The following is an 18,789-nucleotide window of genomic DNA, read 5'->3' on the forward strand; positions in this document are numbered from 1 at the left end:
ATGGAACTTTTCTCTTTCTTTATTACATTTATTTTGTTCAGTGTACAGACATTAGTAGAAATTCAAGGCTGCATGGTGCTTAAACCTGATTAGATATGTGTTTGGGGATAAACAACAGATAGTGCAAGGTGGAAGCTTAGTTGGAAGTTTTTAACACTTGAATGAATAATATTGTCCACCTGACAGCAGTCGAGTGTGTAAAGGCTGGTTCAGCACTGTTTGTGGCAGTGTTTTTGTCACCCTGAAAAATACATTTGTTGTCAGTCAAAAAATAATTAATCAGTCATTTTCATTTTTGAAGAACGTTTGAACACTTCAGCGAGGATGCATTAAGGAGAGAGTGACTTCCTCTCAGACACTCAGCGGGACACTCAGGGCTTCCTATGGTGGCCGGCCAATGCCTGGCCATGGGCAACGGTTCCATAAAAGTCCCGCGGGCTGAGGAGAACAGCTGCCTGGCCTCCATCCACACAGACCCCCCAGGCCTGGACAAAGACATCCTCAGGTCAGAATAAAAGTTAAAACCTTGATGAAAACCTATTGTTGGATTAGTTGTTGGATTAGATCAGTATGACCTCTGAATTCTGAATGTGGCCCAGATTATTTGACCTCTGGAATTGGTAAGAGGTTGATACAATGTACAATGTTACTTGTATTTTAGCAACATAAATTCCATACATGTAAAAGATCCAGTTTCTCCTTTGGCTTAATGGCTTCTTAATCTTTTTTGCTGTAATATAGTAGCAAATAATTTGTCCTTGTCTCACTGCGGTCTGTAATTAGTAAATAGAAAATGGGCATCAACATGAATCATTGGAGGAACCTTTCATTTATCCTGGTTGACCTCTATTGTTACCATGACAATGTAGTATTTACACATTTTCCTGGGTAGACCTGAAATAATCTTCATAATATCTATCAATCTATAGATGTGTACATCCACTGAACGTAGAGTCTGAAAGTAAACAATACATTTCTTGCTAGAAATCTAATCAATTAGCATTATAATGGCTAAACTATACTATCATTCACTGACACTGGCCATAAGAAATCAATAGGAAAAGCAACAAGTCCTCCAACTCATACGACCAAATAGGTCAATTGTTCAAGCCCTTATTACGACCAAATAGGTTGTTTGTTCAAGCGCTTAATACGACCTATAATCCCGTTTTAAAGTCTTCGACCTCTAGTGCTCCCGTTGATTGCAAACGTTACAGATAACCCTCTCTGGAAAATCCTAAATTGTAGGATAGTTTGGCCATTAAAATGCTTTTTGATTAGATTTCTAGCGAGAAGTGTATATTGTACTTTTAGAATCCACGTCCAGTGGATGTGTAGGTTTAGTTTGATAGATATTATGAAGATGATTTGAGGTTTTGCCAGGAGAACGTGTATATGCGGCAGCTTCCATGTAAAGTTAGCGTCAACCCTCATGGGGTGAAAACAGTATTTCCGGTCTCGACGTTTTCATAATAAAACCAATGATCAAATTATTTAAAAGTGATATCTGCAGTACTCATCCACTAAAAAACATCAGTTTATCCTTATGGAGCTATTTCAGGGTCATACGTTTTGATCATTCAAAAAAATAAAATGTATTTGAAAGTTCAAGTTTTTATCCTGAACTTTGAAAAATACAATGATGTATTCAAAAGAAAAATAAGTATTTGAAATAATGTTTCAGGTTGAATATTATTTTGATTCAGTTCAGCAATTTTTTTGAATAAAATATTCTTTGTTAATTACACAACATTAATTGGTTTAAATTGTGTACAATGCTTTTGTGTTTTTCCCATAGGTTTTTCTCTTTCTCTGAGACAAATTTCTTTTTTCAGAGGTTTTGATAGGCTAAAACATCGAACTACCCATAATCCTGGATGTTTTAGCCGCAATGCATGTTGGGATATGGTGTTTATCCGATATGAAATCGGAGAACATTAAAAAAAAAAAAAATGCTTTATTCCGAGTGTTCTTGCTTTTCTCTTTGAAAGTCATCACATAACGGCATTGTAATACACGGTTCGGCTGCATTAAATATTACACATCTGCGGTAGTTCTCTATTTATAGAGCCCTGATTAGAAGACCTTTGGACAAACTGGAAGAAATGCCGCCGAAACTGAATACGTGATGTGGATCATAAATATATCAACAATTAAACAACATCTTCCATTTATTTTCACACAATACGTCTCCTTGCAGTATCAACACTAATTCGGCTGACTTTTATATTTAATCCAATTGGTAGATAGGCTGTATTTACACCATAACGGTGCACAGCTGATAGAAAAGGACTTGTAGTTTTTAAAGATATTACTGATTTACTGAATTACCTTTCCAACTCCTCATGCAGTTGACTGTTACAGGTCTATACAGGTTCATGGTACAATGCATAAGCTTCAAATCGAGAGACTCAAACTGTATTTTTCTTTACCGTTCTGTTTTAATTTCACAATAAAGTTAATAATAGTATTATGTTTGATATTATTATGTTTTATTAACTACACCACTGGTTTTTTAACCCGCACCGCCTAATGGTTGAAGCACGTTATTGAATTTAGTTGTTGAATAAGTTATATTTGATGAAAACATTTAAATATAAAGAGTAGCCTACATACAAAATAGGGGGAAAGTAGAAGGTCAATGATAGAAATATAGAATAGAAAATATCAAGAAGATACTGGAGTGATCTCTACAATAAAACAGTTCAGTGCAGGACGTCCAAAGATATTAACAGGAGGATGTGCAAAACAGACAAACTAATAAGGCTTTAATTAAACATTAAAGATGACTTTAAGTTAAGGTCTTCTTTTGAATAAGAAAAAAACGTTGGGGTTATCAACAGATAAATATGAAGTCTGACAAAATACTTAACGTCCAATATATTGCATAGTCTATTTGGGCACTTGACAATCAACTTCCCTGAATTTGAGTCAGGTGTAACTAAAGTCTAATTTAAGGGTTGTTTATATTTCACATCATTAATCAGAATCTTCAAAGTAACAAAAATAAATGTAGTGGAGTAAAAATACCAGGCTAACCTCTGAATTGTAGTGGAGTAGAACAAAGTAGTATGCTGCTGTAACAAAAACATTTCCCAACTTGGGATGAATAAAGTATATTTTATCTTATCTTAAGCTGATCGATGGCTACTGCCATATTTGCAAAATGTGCCTCTGAACCTTGACAAGTGTATGTTTCAGGCTTATCAATGAACAGCAGGAGGGGTCACAGACACAAGACCAGCTGTTAAATAAAGCTCTTCTGACCTTAGGTGTCATGTGGGTATATTAATTCACCCATGTATTCATTATATGTTTTACATTTGATAACACCAATGTGTTTCATATCCCCTAAACCTCCAGGGGTGTACACAGTGTAATACTGGCAACTTCTAATTATGGGAAATATGAAAACGTCCGAGTCCAGTTTTGGATAGTCTGCCGTGGTTCCATTCCATTTCAAAGCGTTGTTTGACGCACAGCGTAACCTCGTCGCACTGACACTCCAACATCCAATCACAGAGCTTGAGGACGAATCACGGGGTTTGTAAAGCAAGGCGGATGTTGTAGTCCCAAACGATAGCTGGGGATTCTGGGTAGTGTAGTGTCTTCAGAAACTCGGTAGTGTCTAAACTCCGAAAAAACTATTTGTTTCTCCGAATCGAAGGTTAAAAACACAAAAGCATTGTACACAATTCATAAAATACTGTTTTCAGCCCGTGAGGGTTGACGCTAACTTTACATGGAAGCTGCCGCATATACACGTTCTCCTGGTGAGACCTGAAATCATCTTCGTAATATCTATCAAACTATAGATCCTACACATCCACTGGACGTAGATTATAAAAGTACAATATACACTTATCGCTAGAAATCTAATCAAAAAGCATTTTAATGGCCAAACTATTGCACAATTTAGGATTTTCCAGAGAGGGTTATTTGTGAATAACATAATCTCCGGAGCGTTTGCAATCAACGGGAGCATGTTGTTTCTTATACGACTACTAGAGGTGCTACACTTTAAAACGTGACTCTGGGTCGTGTTAAGCTGCGGAACAATCAACCTATTTGGTCGTTTTTTGTAGGAGGACAGGCTGAAAGAAAGAAACCTAGTCATGTAACAATTTGAGAGGATGTTTTTGTGAACATACTACGTTTTGCCCTGTGGACCAATGTGGCTATTACCCTTTTTTTGTGTGATTAATCATTGAGCCCTCGGTGGGATGTCATTGGTCTTTGCTTTACTGGAAATTTCCCATATTTCATTATATTACATTACAACATCTGTTCCCTTTATAACCAAGACTTCGATCCAAACTAACAGCAAAATGTGTTGTTTATCAATAATTTCATCATTGTTATAAAACCATTCAATAATATGGTTCAGGTTTGATTAGCTTTACCTTCAAAAACAACTTAATTAATTCTCAAGAATTACTACTTACCAACTTCTAGTTAATGCTTAGGAAATGTCAAAAAAAATAGTTCATTTAAAAATGAATAAAGACCTTCCTTATGGATGCTTCTCCAACTTGTAGCACATTTTACGATGTGTATTAACCAAGCGGCAAACTCTGGGGAAGAACCGGGACGCCAATACGGAAGTGCCACACACTGCAGTTCATATATTGGCCGATAGGGACTGGCTGCAGAAAGGAGCAATTTCCATAGTTAAAATGCCCAACTTTACAGCAGAAAAAAACATGTTTCTACCCATGGATGCAATACATATTATTATGAATATAGTTAGGTTCCACCTTCATGATTATGGATCTGTGAGTGAATTGTTTTCTAACACGACCCTTTTATTTATATTAGGTCTTAAAGTTTTTGCATAAATTAGGGCGTGGTCATATTGAGTGACGGCTCTGTCAAGTGACTGCTGCTGCTAGCTTCTCGTCTCTCTGCTAGCTGCTCCGTGAAGCTACTGGGACTCTGCCTGCTCAGCTCATCCAAGGAACACAACTTGAAGCTGGCCGTGGTTGTTTGTTCTTCATGCTTATATATCGGACTATTGTGACTCGCTCTGCGTTTAAAACAGACGGTGCGTGCATGCGGTTTTGCGGTAAGTGAAAATCGAGTACTTATTTATGTGTTAATAATTTTAATCGGCTACATAATGAATGTTAAGGCTTGGTTTAGTGTGTAAGCGAGTGGTAGCTACATCGGTGCTAACGATGCTAATCGTAGCCTATAAGTTAAAATCATAGACTGTATATATAAAGGTTAAAACGAAATAGACAAGTGTTAAGCGTTAAGTGGGATAATACTGTAGAACAAACGGCTTCTGTTTGAGGTTATAAAATAAGGTCATCCTTGAAACTTAGAGAGATATTTTATTATGTAGGTAGGAACTGTATGCATCGCTAAGGTTAATTTAAATTGGCTATGCTCAAGTATGTAGACAAGCTAACGTTGAAGTAGTGTATGTGAAATCAACCTCACAATAAGATGTGTGTATATTACAATTATTAATGTCATATTTCAAGATGATTACTTAGATATTACAATATGGTTGGTTGAGCTGGAGTTCATTATTGAGCTTACAAGTTAACGTCACAGTCATCTAAAGAACGAACCCAAACCTTGTTGTTTTTATTAATTGCATTACCAAATGGGTATCAAATAAACAGTAAGCATTGGTAACACAACTTCCAAAGTTACAGTAAAATAAAAAGGACCCTGACTCGGACAATACACAATCCAACATGTTCAACAGAAGATAATCAGTTATATTGTTTGTACACATGGTACTTTACATATATATATATATATATATATCTGTTTGTTTAAGTTGTCCAGGTGATGCAGACAGGCTGGACCAGAGAGTGAGAGACAGAACTGGACTCCTCACAGCAGTGAACTTCAGCTCAGGTACAAAGACTCTATTTTTCATACTGTACAAAGAATCAAGAAAGATATTGGTTTAAATGAATGAAGTATTGACTTTAATACACTGATATGTATTCCATTAAACAATACTAAATACTAGATCACCTACACATCAGTTAAGTTGAGGTTTTTTTCCATGCAAAAAGTTACATGTAGATGTTAACAAGCACTATGATTTTGTCAGCTTTCTAATTTAATGTATTGAAGGCAAAGATATTTAATACATAGTGAGAACTGCTACTATTTATCTCTCAATATTGTCTGTAAAAACGTGGTAAAAGTTATTCTTTCAGTGAGACAACAGAGCAAGCTTCTACAGTTGCACTACGTTTTGATATAGTTAAATATTATTTTGATAATAACTAGGGCCGGGACTTTAACGCGTTAATTAAGATTAATTAATGACACAAAAATTAACGCGTTAAAAAAATTAACGCATTTTAATCGCACTTTAATCGCACTTATTTTTGCACAGCGGAACGTTTCTCACTGGTTGAGTTTCAGGCGTACCGATTATACTGGAGCACCAACTAACGTTCATGACTTCAGCATGGGACTTCAAACAACAACAAACCACGGTGAACAATAGTCAAACATGAACGAACAAGCTGATGAGACCGCTTTGGTCGGCCCCGTGGATGGGAAATTTTGTTTTAAAAAACGGACTGATGGAAGCCTCGATAAGAGCACAGTTGTGTGCAAATTATGTAAAAAATAATTTGCATATCACCGCAGCACATCAAGCCTAAAGTATCACCTAAATGCAAAGCATTTAGCAGCTAGCGTGGACGTTAGACCGACTCCGAGTGCAAGGAACCACACCCTGACCCAACCCACACTCAACTAGATGACTGGTTTCAGGGCCAGGATAAGTAAGTCCACGTCTGAGAAAATAACCAACTCCCTGGATCACTGGATTGCACTCGACTGTAGACCACTTGGAGTAAAAATCCATGTGAAAATTGCTTCTCACTGTTCTCAGGTCAAATATGTATATTTGATTAAAAATGCGATTAATTTCGATTAATTAATTACAAAGCCTCTAATTAATTAGATTAATTTTTTTAATCGAGTCCCGGCTCTAATAATAACATATATTTCAATGTTGATGAACTGCATACTGTTCATTTATAATCTGATTGTCTTTGTAGCTCTGTTGAAATAAAAAAAAAACATTACAATTACAAAATAATTATATCTACAGCCCCTAAACACACAAACACACTGCTTTCATAAATAACACACTTGTTCTGCAATAATATGTGTTATGTTTCCTGTCATTTTTGTTAGGAAAGGACACGCCTGAAAGACACAACATTTTCTCCTTCTCTGAGGGTCAAGAAGAACATCCAAGAGGAACATTAAAAGCTGATGTTATGAGATTTTAAGACCAGTACAGGACATTCACTAAGAAACTACTTTTATTGTGAAAACACAGTCAGCTGATCGAATGCAGCTATTTCCACATCTACACTCCATCAGCTGATTATTTCTATTTGCCTCACTTTATGAGCTTCACATCACCTGTGCCTTGTAGCGCAGAGTTTGCAATGTCACAAATAAATGGGGCCAATCTTCAGTCAGATGTGAATGTGTAATCTAACATTTTCAGTAAGAATAATGGACGAAAGGAGTGCAAATACAAATACAATGTATTGAAATGTGAACCAAAACTTCATCAAATGTTTTAAATAAAAAGCACATATGGACAGAAGGTGTACACTTATTAAATGTATAAGTGAACACATTTAGTCAAATAAAGTGACAGACTAGGCCTGTGCATTTGGTATCAGCTTTGCCCTGCATGGGCTCCTCCATCAGGCCTGGTCCTCCTCGCTGAGGAAAGACCCTCAGTCCTCTCCAAACCAACAGACAGGACATCCATCACACGGAGGTTTCTCCCTGAAGTCTCTGCAGCTCTCTGGACACCAGGCTGTCTCAATCCGTCCACACTGAATATGAGAGGGGGAAAATGAAAATAATAAATGCTTTAGACAATAAGAAATATAAAGTTGACTGTTGAGTTGCTCAGTTTTTTTAGATTGTCAATACTATTACTGTATAACTAATATCTCAGGTTAAGAGGCACATTCAAATAAAGATTGGTCTTTAAACGTATAATTAAGTTATATCAAAATAGAAATAACTAATGTCATGCAAACATATTAATATTTGCTTGATTCCAGTGTTGAATTTAGCACAATTGCATACAAACGTTAAGGGATTTTAAGATTCTGAAGTATTATGCTAAAAAGTCAATAACTTAGATTATTATTTATAGTTTTGCTGAATAGTTTCATGTCCGCTTACCTTAGAAACGTAAAATGCCACCGCAGTGTGCAGATGGGGAGCATGTTAGCTTAGCTTGGTAGCTTCAGCTAGCTCTGTAACTTCCAGCTCGGTGGCAGCAGGTCCCGCCTCGGCTCCGCCTCTTTGCCCTTATTTGGAGCAGGCGGGAGTTGAACTCTGACATCACTGTCGAGCCGTTAGTGGGGCGACTCCGCCTACTAAGGGCTTCTCGGCAACTCTGCAGAATCCTATGGGTGATGTCACGGACCCTACGTCCATTTATATATACAGTCTATGGTATTAACCTGTTAAGCCCGAGAGACCCTGGTACCGGGGCCCTCCCGCAACATCTTGCAGGAAACAGTGTCTGAGGGCATCTTAACATTTAATAAACTATGAATGTTTTATATCCATATAATGGGAAGAAACACATCTAACTGATCATTTTTATTTATTTTTCCAAAAAAAAAAAACACAATGCTAACGCTGAGTCTCTGAATTAGCAACGAGCGAAAAATGCTAACAAAACTCACTCATAAAACCTTATTATTTATCCTTTCTGCACATCCAACACATCGATTCACATCGTGAGATGACACAGAATCGATGGGTACATACATTATCACTATATAATAAGAACTTGCAACTTTATAAACAAAAACAGACATCAAAACATGTGGAACTAGGTAGCTAAAAACGCTAACATGGCTTACCTGTGTCATTGTCTGATCAAAAGTGGTCTTCAATGGCATTAAAACGATAAAAACGCTGCTGAAGTTAATCCATAGGTTAATCCAATGAGTCTGTGTCCCTTTGAAATGATTTCTGATAATCCATAAGCAATAAACCTGCTTTTCCGTTTCCAGATGTCAGAGCGAGAGATAGGTTCACTTTGATGCAAACCTGCAAGCGCAAAGCCCCCACCTTTTTTTTACCATGTGTGTGTGTGGGGAAATTTCCCTTAGATTCTATTGGCTCTAACGGTCAGAAAGAGATGTCAATCACCAAAATCGACCAATGGGTTCCAGAGAAACGGTAAAACCCCCATTTCCACCCAAATCACCTCAGAGGTGGAGTTTTTTTTGCTAAACCTCTCTAAAAAGGTCAAATGTCACTTTTTTTGCATCAATCTTGATACAGGGTACTTATTATATGTTGTACTTTGGATTCCTAAAGCCTTTAGTCTACCTTACCATCATCCAAGGGTAGTTTTCACTATGAGTACAAAAGAATATTTGGACGGACACTAAAATTTACAGTTTTGTACTATGTTCAATCTGAATTTTCTTTAAAATAAAAAACATCTATATTGATTCTAACTTTTCTACATCCAATTCACAGGTTTATCATTACTTTGAGAAAAAAGATTATTCATTTAACCCTTTTGGAAGGGAAGATATGGTCATTTGTTCTGGGAATGTCATTTTCGAGCCTGAGACCTGAAAAACAGGCTCAGGGCTAAACAGGTTAAATGTATAGTCATTTCCCCCCCCGGTCCAGCTAAGCATTTCAGACGTTGTCTGCTCTATGTTTGTAGTGTAGACTGAGTCGGTGTGCAGTAGTGTGGTTTTGTATTCAGTGATGGAACTGATATTGCTCTTCAGGCTGCGGATCACCCAGCTGGAAGAGGAGCTGGCCCGTCGGGATCAGGAGTTCCGGGCCCAGGAGCTTCAGCTGCAGTATCTCCAGAGTGAGCTGGAGGCCAAGGTCTCCCAGGTGGACAAGCTCCAGGATGCTATTGGCTACAACAGCAGTCTGGGCTGCTCCCCCCAGCCCCGGCGCCCCCACAGCCCCCCCCGCTTCAGTGTCATCAACCAGGCCCCCAGCCGCTTCCACAGGGTGGCTGTGGAGGTGCACCGCCGCCTCAGAGCCAAAGAGGGCGTTTCTGCAGAGCCTACCTCAGAAAACTTCTGCGGGGGGTTCAGAGCAGCTCACACCCCCACAGTAAAGTCTGTCCGCAAAGACTCACAGTAAGTTAACGGGACAGTCCACACATTAACTTTTAGAGTGGTAAACATATTCCCTCTGAAACCTTCAAATCAAACCCCAAATCAGCCTACCGGGAGTACAAATATCTACATTTTCTAGTTAAAACTGACTTTTGGGATCCTGAAAATGGCATGTGGAATCAGCATCCTCAATCATCCCTAAAACCACTCAGAAATTGTGCAAATCGGCCCTAAAGTCTATATGACTCTACCTAGCACCTGGATTTTTGTTTTACTAAGACCACAAATCATATTCCCTGGTGTGTAGAAAAACAGCTACTAAGTCTATAGAAAATGTCTTACAAAATCATTACTGATGATAAATCTAGAAAAGTATTTATTACGTCATCAACAAGCTTTTACTAAAAATACGGTGTCGTTGTCATTTAAATGTGATCGACCAAAACAGAAGACCTTTGGTAGAAGAGTGTGTTTAACCCCCCCCCCCCCCCCCCCCACACACACACACACACACACACGCACACACACGCACGCACACACACACGCACACACACACACACACACACACACACACACACACACACACACACATCTGAAAGGCTGTATTACCATGGCAGGATAATAGAAAGACATGGAGGGGAACAAAGGGCCACTGAATCTAGATGCAGGATCTGGGTCATTATGAGCTTCAATTACTCAACCTCCGCTGCCTGCTGCTCTCAGATCCATTCAGACTCTCATGTCCACTGAACGCACCGCGCATCATCTGTGTGATGTGCTAATCAGAGACGCACAAACACACCCACTCAGGGAAATCTGCTGAATAAATAAGAAATGCACACATTAATGCAGTGGCTTGGAACCAGGACCCATATTTGTAATATTTTATTGTAGCAAACACGTCTGGTGAAACCAACACATAATTATACATTACTGTTTAGATCACATTTGCTTTTGTAAATAAATAAATAATATGCTAGCATATAAAGGTTTAACCTATGATGGGCAGTGGCATGGTTGAGCTTATAACATGCATCCTGGACTAACGTGAAGACATCACTTTTGAATTAAAACTAGAATGTAGTTTCACAGTAATACAGCAATGCTTCTGACAATCACATTTTCAAATGATCCTGCCCCACTGTCAACATGTTATTTAGTGGCCCTATCATGCCCGACACTATGTCTATGTCATATGGGACTCTGGGCAGGGGAAATGTATCTGACCAAATCAAGCAAAACATGACATAAGTGATGTTGCTGAGGTCCTCCATTTGGGCTAATAATTTTTGAGAATTGTCTATGGAAACCTGAAACCCTTTGGATGCATGTCATCTAGCAAACTTAGTGCTGTGTCTAATACGGAATCCTCTCCTGTGGATGAACCATGAAGGTGTGCACATAAATGAATAGCAGAACTATTTTACAGAAGTCAGCCCTTACATAATACAATACAGCAGAATATAATACAAAAATATTACATATATATATAGCGACAGGTGTTTTAATAAATTGGTTTTCATATGTCTCTGTTGTGTGCCAGCTAGGTCAAATATTGAAGCTACGTGTTCATTAGCTGTTGATCACATCATTGGCTGTTTTGTATGCAAAATAAACTGATGAACTGAAGGAAAGCAACATATATTGTTTGCTCTCTGCTGCTTCCAGTGAAAACAGCAACACTGAGCCAAGCTTACTGTGTGCTTACCAGTGGCGGATTTAGGATTGTAGGAGATCCGGGGCTTAGCCCATGAGTTGTTGGGGGGGGGGCATCAATCTGGTGCACTTTGAGAGCAATATTAACCCTGCCTTAATAATACCTTAAAGCGGACAAAAGGCACTGGAGAACACTTATTCATTAACACCCTTTAATGGAGCAAACTAATGCCTTAACGGCCCGTCCACACAGCGGCGTGCGTTAAAGCTTCCAATGCTTCTGCCCATTCACTTTGAATGGGGTGACGTCACTTTAGCCGAACTGCATTTTGGGAAGCGACGTGGAGCGTTGCTGGCGTTGCAAGCTTCAACAGTTGAACAATGTTCAACTTTTGACGCCTCGACGGAGGCGTCAGCCAATGAAATCCCGTTTATGCAAATCTGCCAGTACAAGCGCTAGCCAATCAAACCGCGTGTATGCTGGGAGAGACTACGCAGGTCATTTTCCTCATAGTAGGGAATCACCCGGTGCTTTATGACCAGCCTCTGTTCATCTACCGGGATACAAACCGGAGGAGCCAGGCATGGAGGGAGGTGGCAGAGACAGTGGGTGGAACTGGTAGGTTTTCGCCTGTTTGGGGAGTTTATATTATATATGCTATTCTGAACAAACTGTGCTGTTGTATTAGCTGTAACGTGTCTCTACTGTAGGCTAGTTTTATTATATGTAGCCTACAGCACTTTGGCTCGACCAAAGATCGTTTATAAATGTTTATAAATGTGCTATATAAATAAAACTAGATTTGATATATCCAGTGTACTTAATTTTAACATTGAATGGACAGCTTGCAGGAATATACAGTATATTTAGCCAGCATGGAATGTAGCATAAAATAGCACCATAGACATTAATGTCATAAATGTTCATCATATAAAGTGTGAATGTAAAACCTGTTATGCAAATGACAGTGATAAAGGGATTTGCTTTTCATTAATGTAGGAATAATTTAGTCAATTATTCAAGTAGTTCAACAAATTCACTTTATTATTTCATTTCATTAGAGGAATTGTGCAGGACAAGGTGGAAGTCTCTGAGGGACAGGTTCCGGAAGGAGAAAGCTAGGGAGAAGGAGGCAAAAAGAAGCGGGGCAGGGTCGTCAGGGGGATATAAGCCCTGGCGTTTCACGGCAGTGATGGGGTTTTTAACCCCATTTCTCATTGACCGTGAGACGTCCAGCAATATCCCCCGGCAAACCCTGCCTCCACCCCCCTGTACTACTCCTGACCCCAGCCAGGTGCCAGAGGATGAGAGCCAAAGCCAGCCAGATGAAAGCGTTGGTGAGACTCAGCCAGCCAGCAGTCAGCAAGCTGAGGCAGGGCAGACAGGAGAGGAGTCAGGGCAGACAGGAGAGGAGGAGGATAATGTTGAGGGCCGGGGAAAAAGGAGAAGGGGAAGGGAGATGTCCGCCTTTGAGAAAGGGTTGCTGTCAGCCATCGCTCCTGTTCTCTCCATGCCACTACCTCAACCTCGTCCAGTGGTGGAGGAGGACGAGGACGAGTTGTTTCTCCGGGGCCTCTTGCCTTCATTGCGAAGGATGTCCATATTGAAGAAGACAAGGCTGAAATTTGCCATTCACAAGGCATTTTTTGAAGCAGAGCAGGAGGAAGACTTATTCATCCCTTTTATTTACAGCCATACTGACACACACTACATGTTTTACACTCATCACTGCACACACTTCACTCACAATATTACATATACATTATTATAAATAAAAGTTATTTAAAGTATGTTATGGCTATACTGTGTCTTCACTTGTTCATGTCATTTGTCAGTTACAACATACGGAAGATACAGAAGCTTCATGTATGTCGATGTATAATGTGCTGTCTTCTGTATAATTGTTCATGTGAAAACCTGTTGAAGTTATGAGTGGTTTATCAGTAAAAACAGGGCTGAAGGAAAAAGGTTGTTAGCAATATCATAATATCAATTTAAGAAACATGTGTATTAGGAATGTTTGTTTTTAAAATGGCTCATTTGGAATATTTGCTTTTTAAAGAAAATATGGGTAGCTCTTAAAAGAGCTTTTGCTTTGGAGGCTCTTAAAAGAGCCATGGTGACCCTACACCACATTCTGCTGCCATGGCACTGCACCCTCCTCATTGAAATAGCTGCAGAAGGTGTCCCGCAGTTGGATGGATCTACGTGTGGCATTGTTGGAGCCCATCCTCGGTGCATCACGCAGGGTTGGAGTAGCTGGAGCTTCATCCGTGGACTCTGCGATAGGTGTGCGTGATGTCCTTCCTATCGTCTTCCTGCGGAGGAAGTTGTGCAACACACAGGTGGCCTTCACACACAACTCTGCCCTGGTGGTGATGACACGCCAGAACATTATCCACCGAGATGAGAGGATGCCAAACGCACAATCAACCACCAACCTGGCCCAGCTGAGGCGGTAGTTGAACATCCTCTTTTCGTGTGTGAGCTGACGTCCAGGGAACGGACGCAGCAGGTTGTCCATCAGCGGAAAAGCCTCATCTCCAACAAACACATGGGGAAGAAGGCAGAGCCGCTCTGCTCCTGGGATGACGGTGTCAGGGCTGCAGACTGCCATCTCTGAGGCGCTCTCCAAATGCAGAATTCTGCAGGCTCCCACTGTCGCTGCTCCTTCCAAAGCCTCCAACATCCACTAACCTGAAGAGGTACTGGGCATCCACGACAAGGAGTGGGTGGACTTATAGTTGAAGTACAGGGACCCATAATTTGCCGGAGCCTGGATCACCATGTGCTTCCCATCAATGGCACCAACGCAATTCGCAAAGTTCCAGCGCTCCTGGAACCCAGCAGCGATGGCTCTCCAGTCCTCGGTCTGTGGTACCGGCATGGTCTCCTCAACCAGGGCAGTCCAGATGGCACCCGCAACCTCCCTGACAATGACAGCCACGGTTGCATGCCCGACCCGATAGCTGAATGCTATGGTCCTGTGTGAGTCACCGGTTGAAAAGTACCTGAGAAAAAAATAATATACATAATTAAAAAAAAGTATATGTCCCCACACACCACAGACACACACACAGACCCCCCCCACACACACACACAGACCACAGACACACACACAGACCCCACACACACACACACACACACACACACACACACACACACACACACACACACACACACACACACAGACCACAGACACACACAGACCACACACATACAGACCACATACACACACAGACCCCCCCCCCCCACACACACACACACACACAGACCACAGACACACACACAGACCACAGACACACACACAGAACCCCCACACACACAGACCCCCCCCCACACACACACACACACACCCACACACACAGACCCCCCCCACACACACAGACCACCCCCCCCAACACACACACACACAGACCACCCCCCCAACACACACAGACACACACACACACCCCCACACACACAGACCCCCCCCCCACACACACAGACCACCCCCCCAACACACACACACAGACCACCCCCCCAACACACACAGACCACACACACACACACACACACACACACAGACCCCCCCCCCCACACAAACACACGCCATGTACACACGTGCTACCCTTGCTACAAAACCGGCATCCATTTTGGCAATAGTGGAGAAGAACCGGGCTTTTCCTTTTTTGCTATGTCGGGGGCGGGAGATTCATGTGATTGGTTGTTGGTCGCGTTGCTCGCGTTGACTCCCCAAGCTTCAGACACGCCCACCGCCAAGCATCAACGCACGCCCCTGTGTGGACGGGCCGTAACTCACTCAAATACAGTCGTTTGCTTATTTCGGTGAAACGAATGTGCGTAGAGTTTTAAAGGATGCGGATAGTTTCACCTTGATTCTGGCGCATTGCTCATCGTTTTATAGATCTATTCTCATCCACCATCCTTGTTTGTGACGTAAAGAGTGTAAGAGTCACGTTTCTGAATCGGACACTCTGAGTGCATGCAGTCACAGCCAATCGGATTCAGAGGGTTGCCTGTCAGTTCCTTCGCCTGTCAGTTCCGTTGCTATGGTTCCGTTGTTATGTGTACTGAAACGAGAGCCGGTATAATTCCACGCGCGGAAACAAAATAAAAATTGGAATACGTTATTTTAGTGTCTTAAAAGTAGACTGAGGTATGAAGGGTTAACGTTATATCTTAGGATAATTTTTAGCCATGTTCTGTAAACATACTAACATATACAGATGTAGCGCTTCGATTCAGACGCCTACCCGTGCGGGTCCGTGATCGGCACGGGGTGGGCCCCTGCTGAAAAGGAAAACCCCCCCGCAGGACTTGAAACGCCCCCTTGATAAATACATTTAATTATAATTAAACCAGCTGCAATGGATCATGGATCCACCAGGGGGAGCCGTGAAAAGCTGCCACACTGGAACTCATGTGAAATAAACAGCTGATCTACAGGTATCTGATATAGCGGATATTTGTTAAGATCCATATGTCACGGATAGGATCATATTCTGTGCTAAATAAGAGACATGTAATCGTTTACTAAACATCAACATGTTTTTATTTAACAAAATAATGTTTAATTCACGTTGGCGTAAGTACAAAACCATCGCTATGTTTTTAGATCAGGAAATGCATCCAGACTCAAACAAACGATTTTCAATCATCATCCTCACATTCATTTAATGTATCATACAGCGAGTTGAAATTAATGCACTAAATTTAATCCACGTGAGTTTACAACAACAACAATAATCGCTTTGTTTTTATATCACATCCGACCGGAGGAAAATGCAGCGGCTCTCACTACCGATCATCCTAATCCCACGGGCAAACAATAATATGTACAGTGTTAATAGTTTACTGTATTATTAGTGTCTAATATTACTGGGGATTTCGGAATGGTAGGCCTACTGGATTTTGATTTATTGTATCGGCTTCATATCGCAATATATTCCCGAAGTCTGAAATGCAAAAATGTCCCACATTCACATTCACATTCACATTTAATCATTCAAACAAAATCATATTTCGTTTATTTTTAACTAAATAAATGTGGTTTAATCCACATAATTTACTGTGTTAATTGTTTACTGTAGTAGTGTGCACATTACTTTTCGCTGCTTGTTGCACCTGGTTAGAAGCTAAACTGCATTTCGTTGTCTCAGTACCTGCAATATGTGCAATAACAATAAAGTTGAATCTAATCTTGAGCAGGAACAAATGTATTTAGGCTACTTAGTACATATCTGACATAAACGATTAAACACATTTGTGCATTCTTTAAACCGAGTCAAGCCGAGTCCGGAGGCGGCGGCACATTAAAGTGTGCACCTGATTGTTTAACTTGAAGGTGCCTGATGACATTTAATCATTCAAACAAAATCATATTTCGTTTAGTTTTAACAAAATAAATTAGGTTTAATCCACATAATTTAGGCCTACTGTGTTAATTGTTTACTATACCGAACCCGCCCCACTACCCCTACATATTGCCAATTAGCTCCGCGACCCGAAACGTCGGCACAAGATCCGCAACCCGACCCGAACCCGCATAGCCTAGCCTATATATGAGTAGTGAAAACGTGCAATTATTAACACATGCAGTTGCATATTTGTCTCAAAAAGCGTGGGATGTTGGTTATTTCCTCCATCTAGGATGACACCAAAAGGCTCCCAGACGTTGGATTTCGCTCTTGAGGAAGTGTTATTGAAAATGCTGTATTCTCCGCTAGAGAGCTTCACCTCAGCCATTTCGAATGTGGCGCGCACAGCAGCAGATTGATGCGCTGCAGAGGTTATGATTATGCGCGGTCCCGCGGGGGAGAAGTCTGAGGATTTAAACATTAAACTAAATTATTATTATTTTAATATATTTATTATGCAATACCCGCGACCCGACCCGCATCATCTTTGTTTTACCCAGAACCGAACCCGGAAAAAAGCGTTTGAAAAAATACCACCCGCGAATCACCTTTTTTGCAGGTCACCCGATGCAGGACTCTGGCCTGATGTGAACATTTCCAGAAGAACTCTAGCTTGAATGGCCTTTGTATGTATAATACAGTAGGCAATTCAATACATTTTTAATCACACACGTCTCTCCACGTCGCCCCGTCCCGAAAATGATAAATAAAATAAAAAGAGGAAACAATTTTCAAGTTCAGTTTTCAACGTTTTATTTAAAATAACTGACATAACAGACACCGTATGTTGTATGTTGTCTGCTGCGGAAACCAGGACGAACTATTTCGGGATCTGTTTTTAGGGGGCTCCCTCTCATTTACCCGGCTGCTGATGTTATGCCATGGTCAATGTTCAGATTTGGGAACCAATTGGAAACATAGGACTCAATCTTTTTCAACCTCTTGACGGGAAAAAAGGAAGGTGTAAATGTTTGAATGATGAATAAACAGTGAGGAGGGGTACAGTATGAATACACTAGATATACACAGCAGCCCAGCCTGTGAGCAGTATGAACACCAATGAGCGCTCAGCTCGAGATACCAGTGAGTCGAGAGAGAGAATGATATCTGCATTTTCTCTTTTGGTTTGATTAGCACACATCCTGGGGATTGTGTTTACAAACATTGACCAGACCGTTCACCCCCCATGTTGCCTATGCTATCCTGTGTTGCGAACTCTTTGTTTAAAACGAATTGGCCATCGGAATGTGTGGAGGAAGGGTCACATTCCACAGCTCCCCCCCCCCCCTATGTTTGCATATTGCTATGCCGTAATTCATACTGGTCCTCTCACGCACATACATTCTCCTTACAGTATACATATAGGCTATATGAGTCCGTGTATCTACGGACCATTTGTTTTTCTTTATTAAAAAAGTAAACGGAAGAGCGTCTGAGAGGCGTTTTTGCCCTTTTGCTTTTCACCTTACTAAATGGTCTAATGGTCGGTGGAGCGAGGGGGGGGGGCCGCGAAACTCGCGGAAGTGATTTCAAAACAAAAAGCACTCGTTTGCTTGGAACACAGAAAACGGCCAAGACACAC

At 40.8% G+C, this 18,789-nt stretch overlaps 1 protein-coding gene across 1 annotated transcript in view; it reads left to right on the plus strand.

Moving 5' to 3' along the window:
- The first annotated feature begins 383 nt into the window (after positions 1 to 383).
- Positions 384 to 18,789, plus strand: part of LOC117459933 (cGMP-dependent protein kinase 2) — a 62,914-nt gene continuing 44,508 nt past the window's right edge. The window contains exons 1-2 of the mRNA XM_034101102.1: positions 384 to 505; positions 9,786 to 10,151. Of these exons, the coding sequence (XP_033956993.1) occupies positions 384 to 505; positions 9,786 to 10,151 (488 nt within the window). The remainder of the gene's footprint in view (positions 506 to 9,785; positions 10,152 to 18,789) is intronic.

Source organism: Pseudochaenichthys georgianus, chromosome 15 (genome assembly GCF_902827115.2).
Source record: "Pseudochaenichthys georgianus chromosome 15, fPseGeo1.2, whole genome shotgun sequence".
In the NCBI taxonomy this organism is placed as follows: Eukaryota; Metazoa; Chordata; class Actinopteri; order Perciformes; family Channichthyidae; genus Pseudochaenichthys; species Pseudochaenichthys georgianus.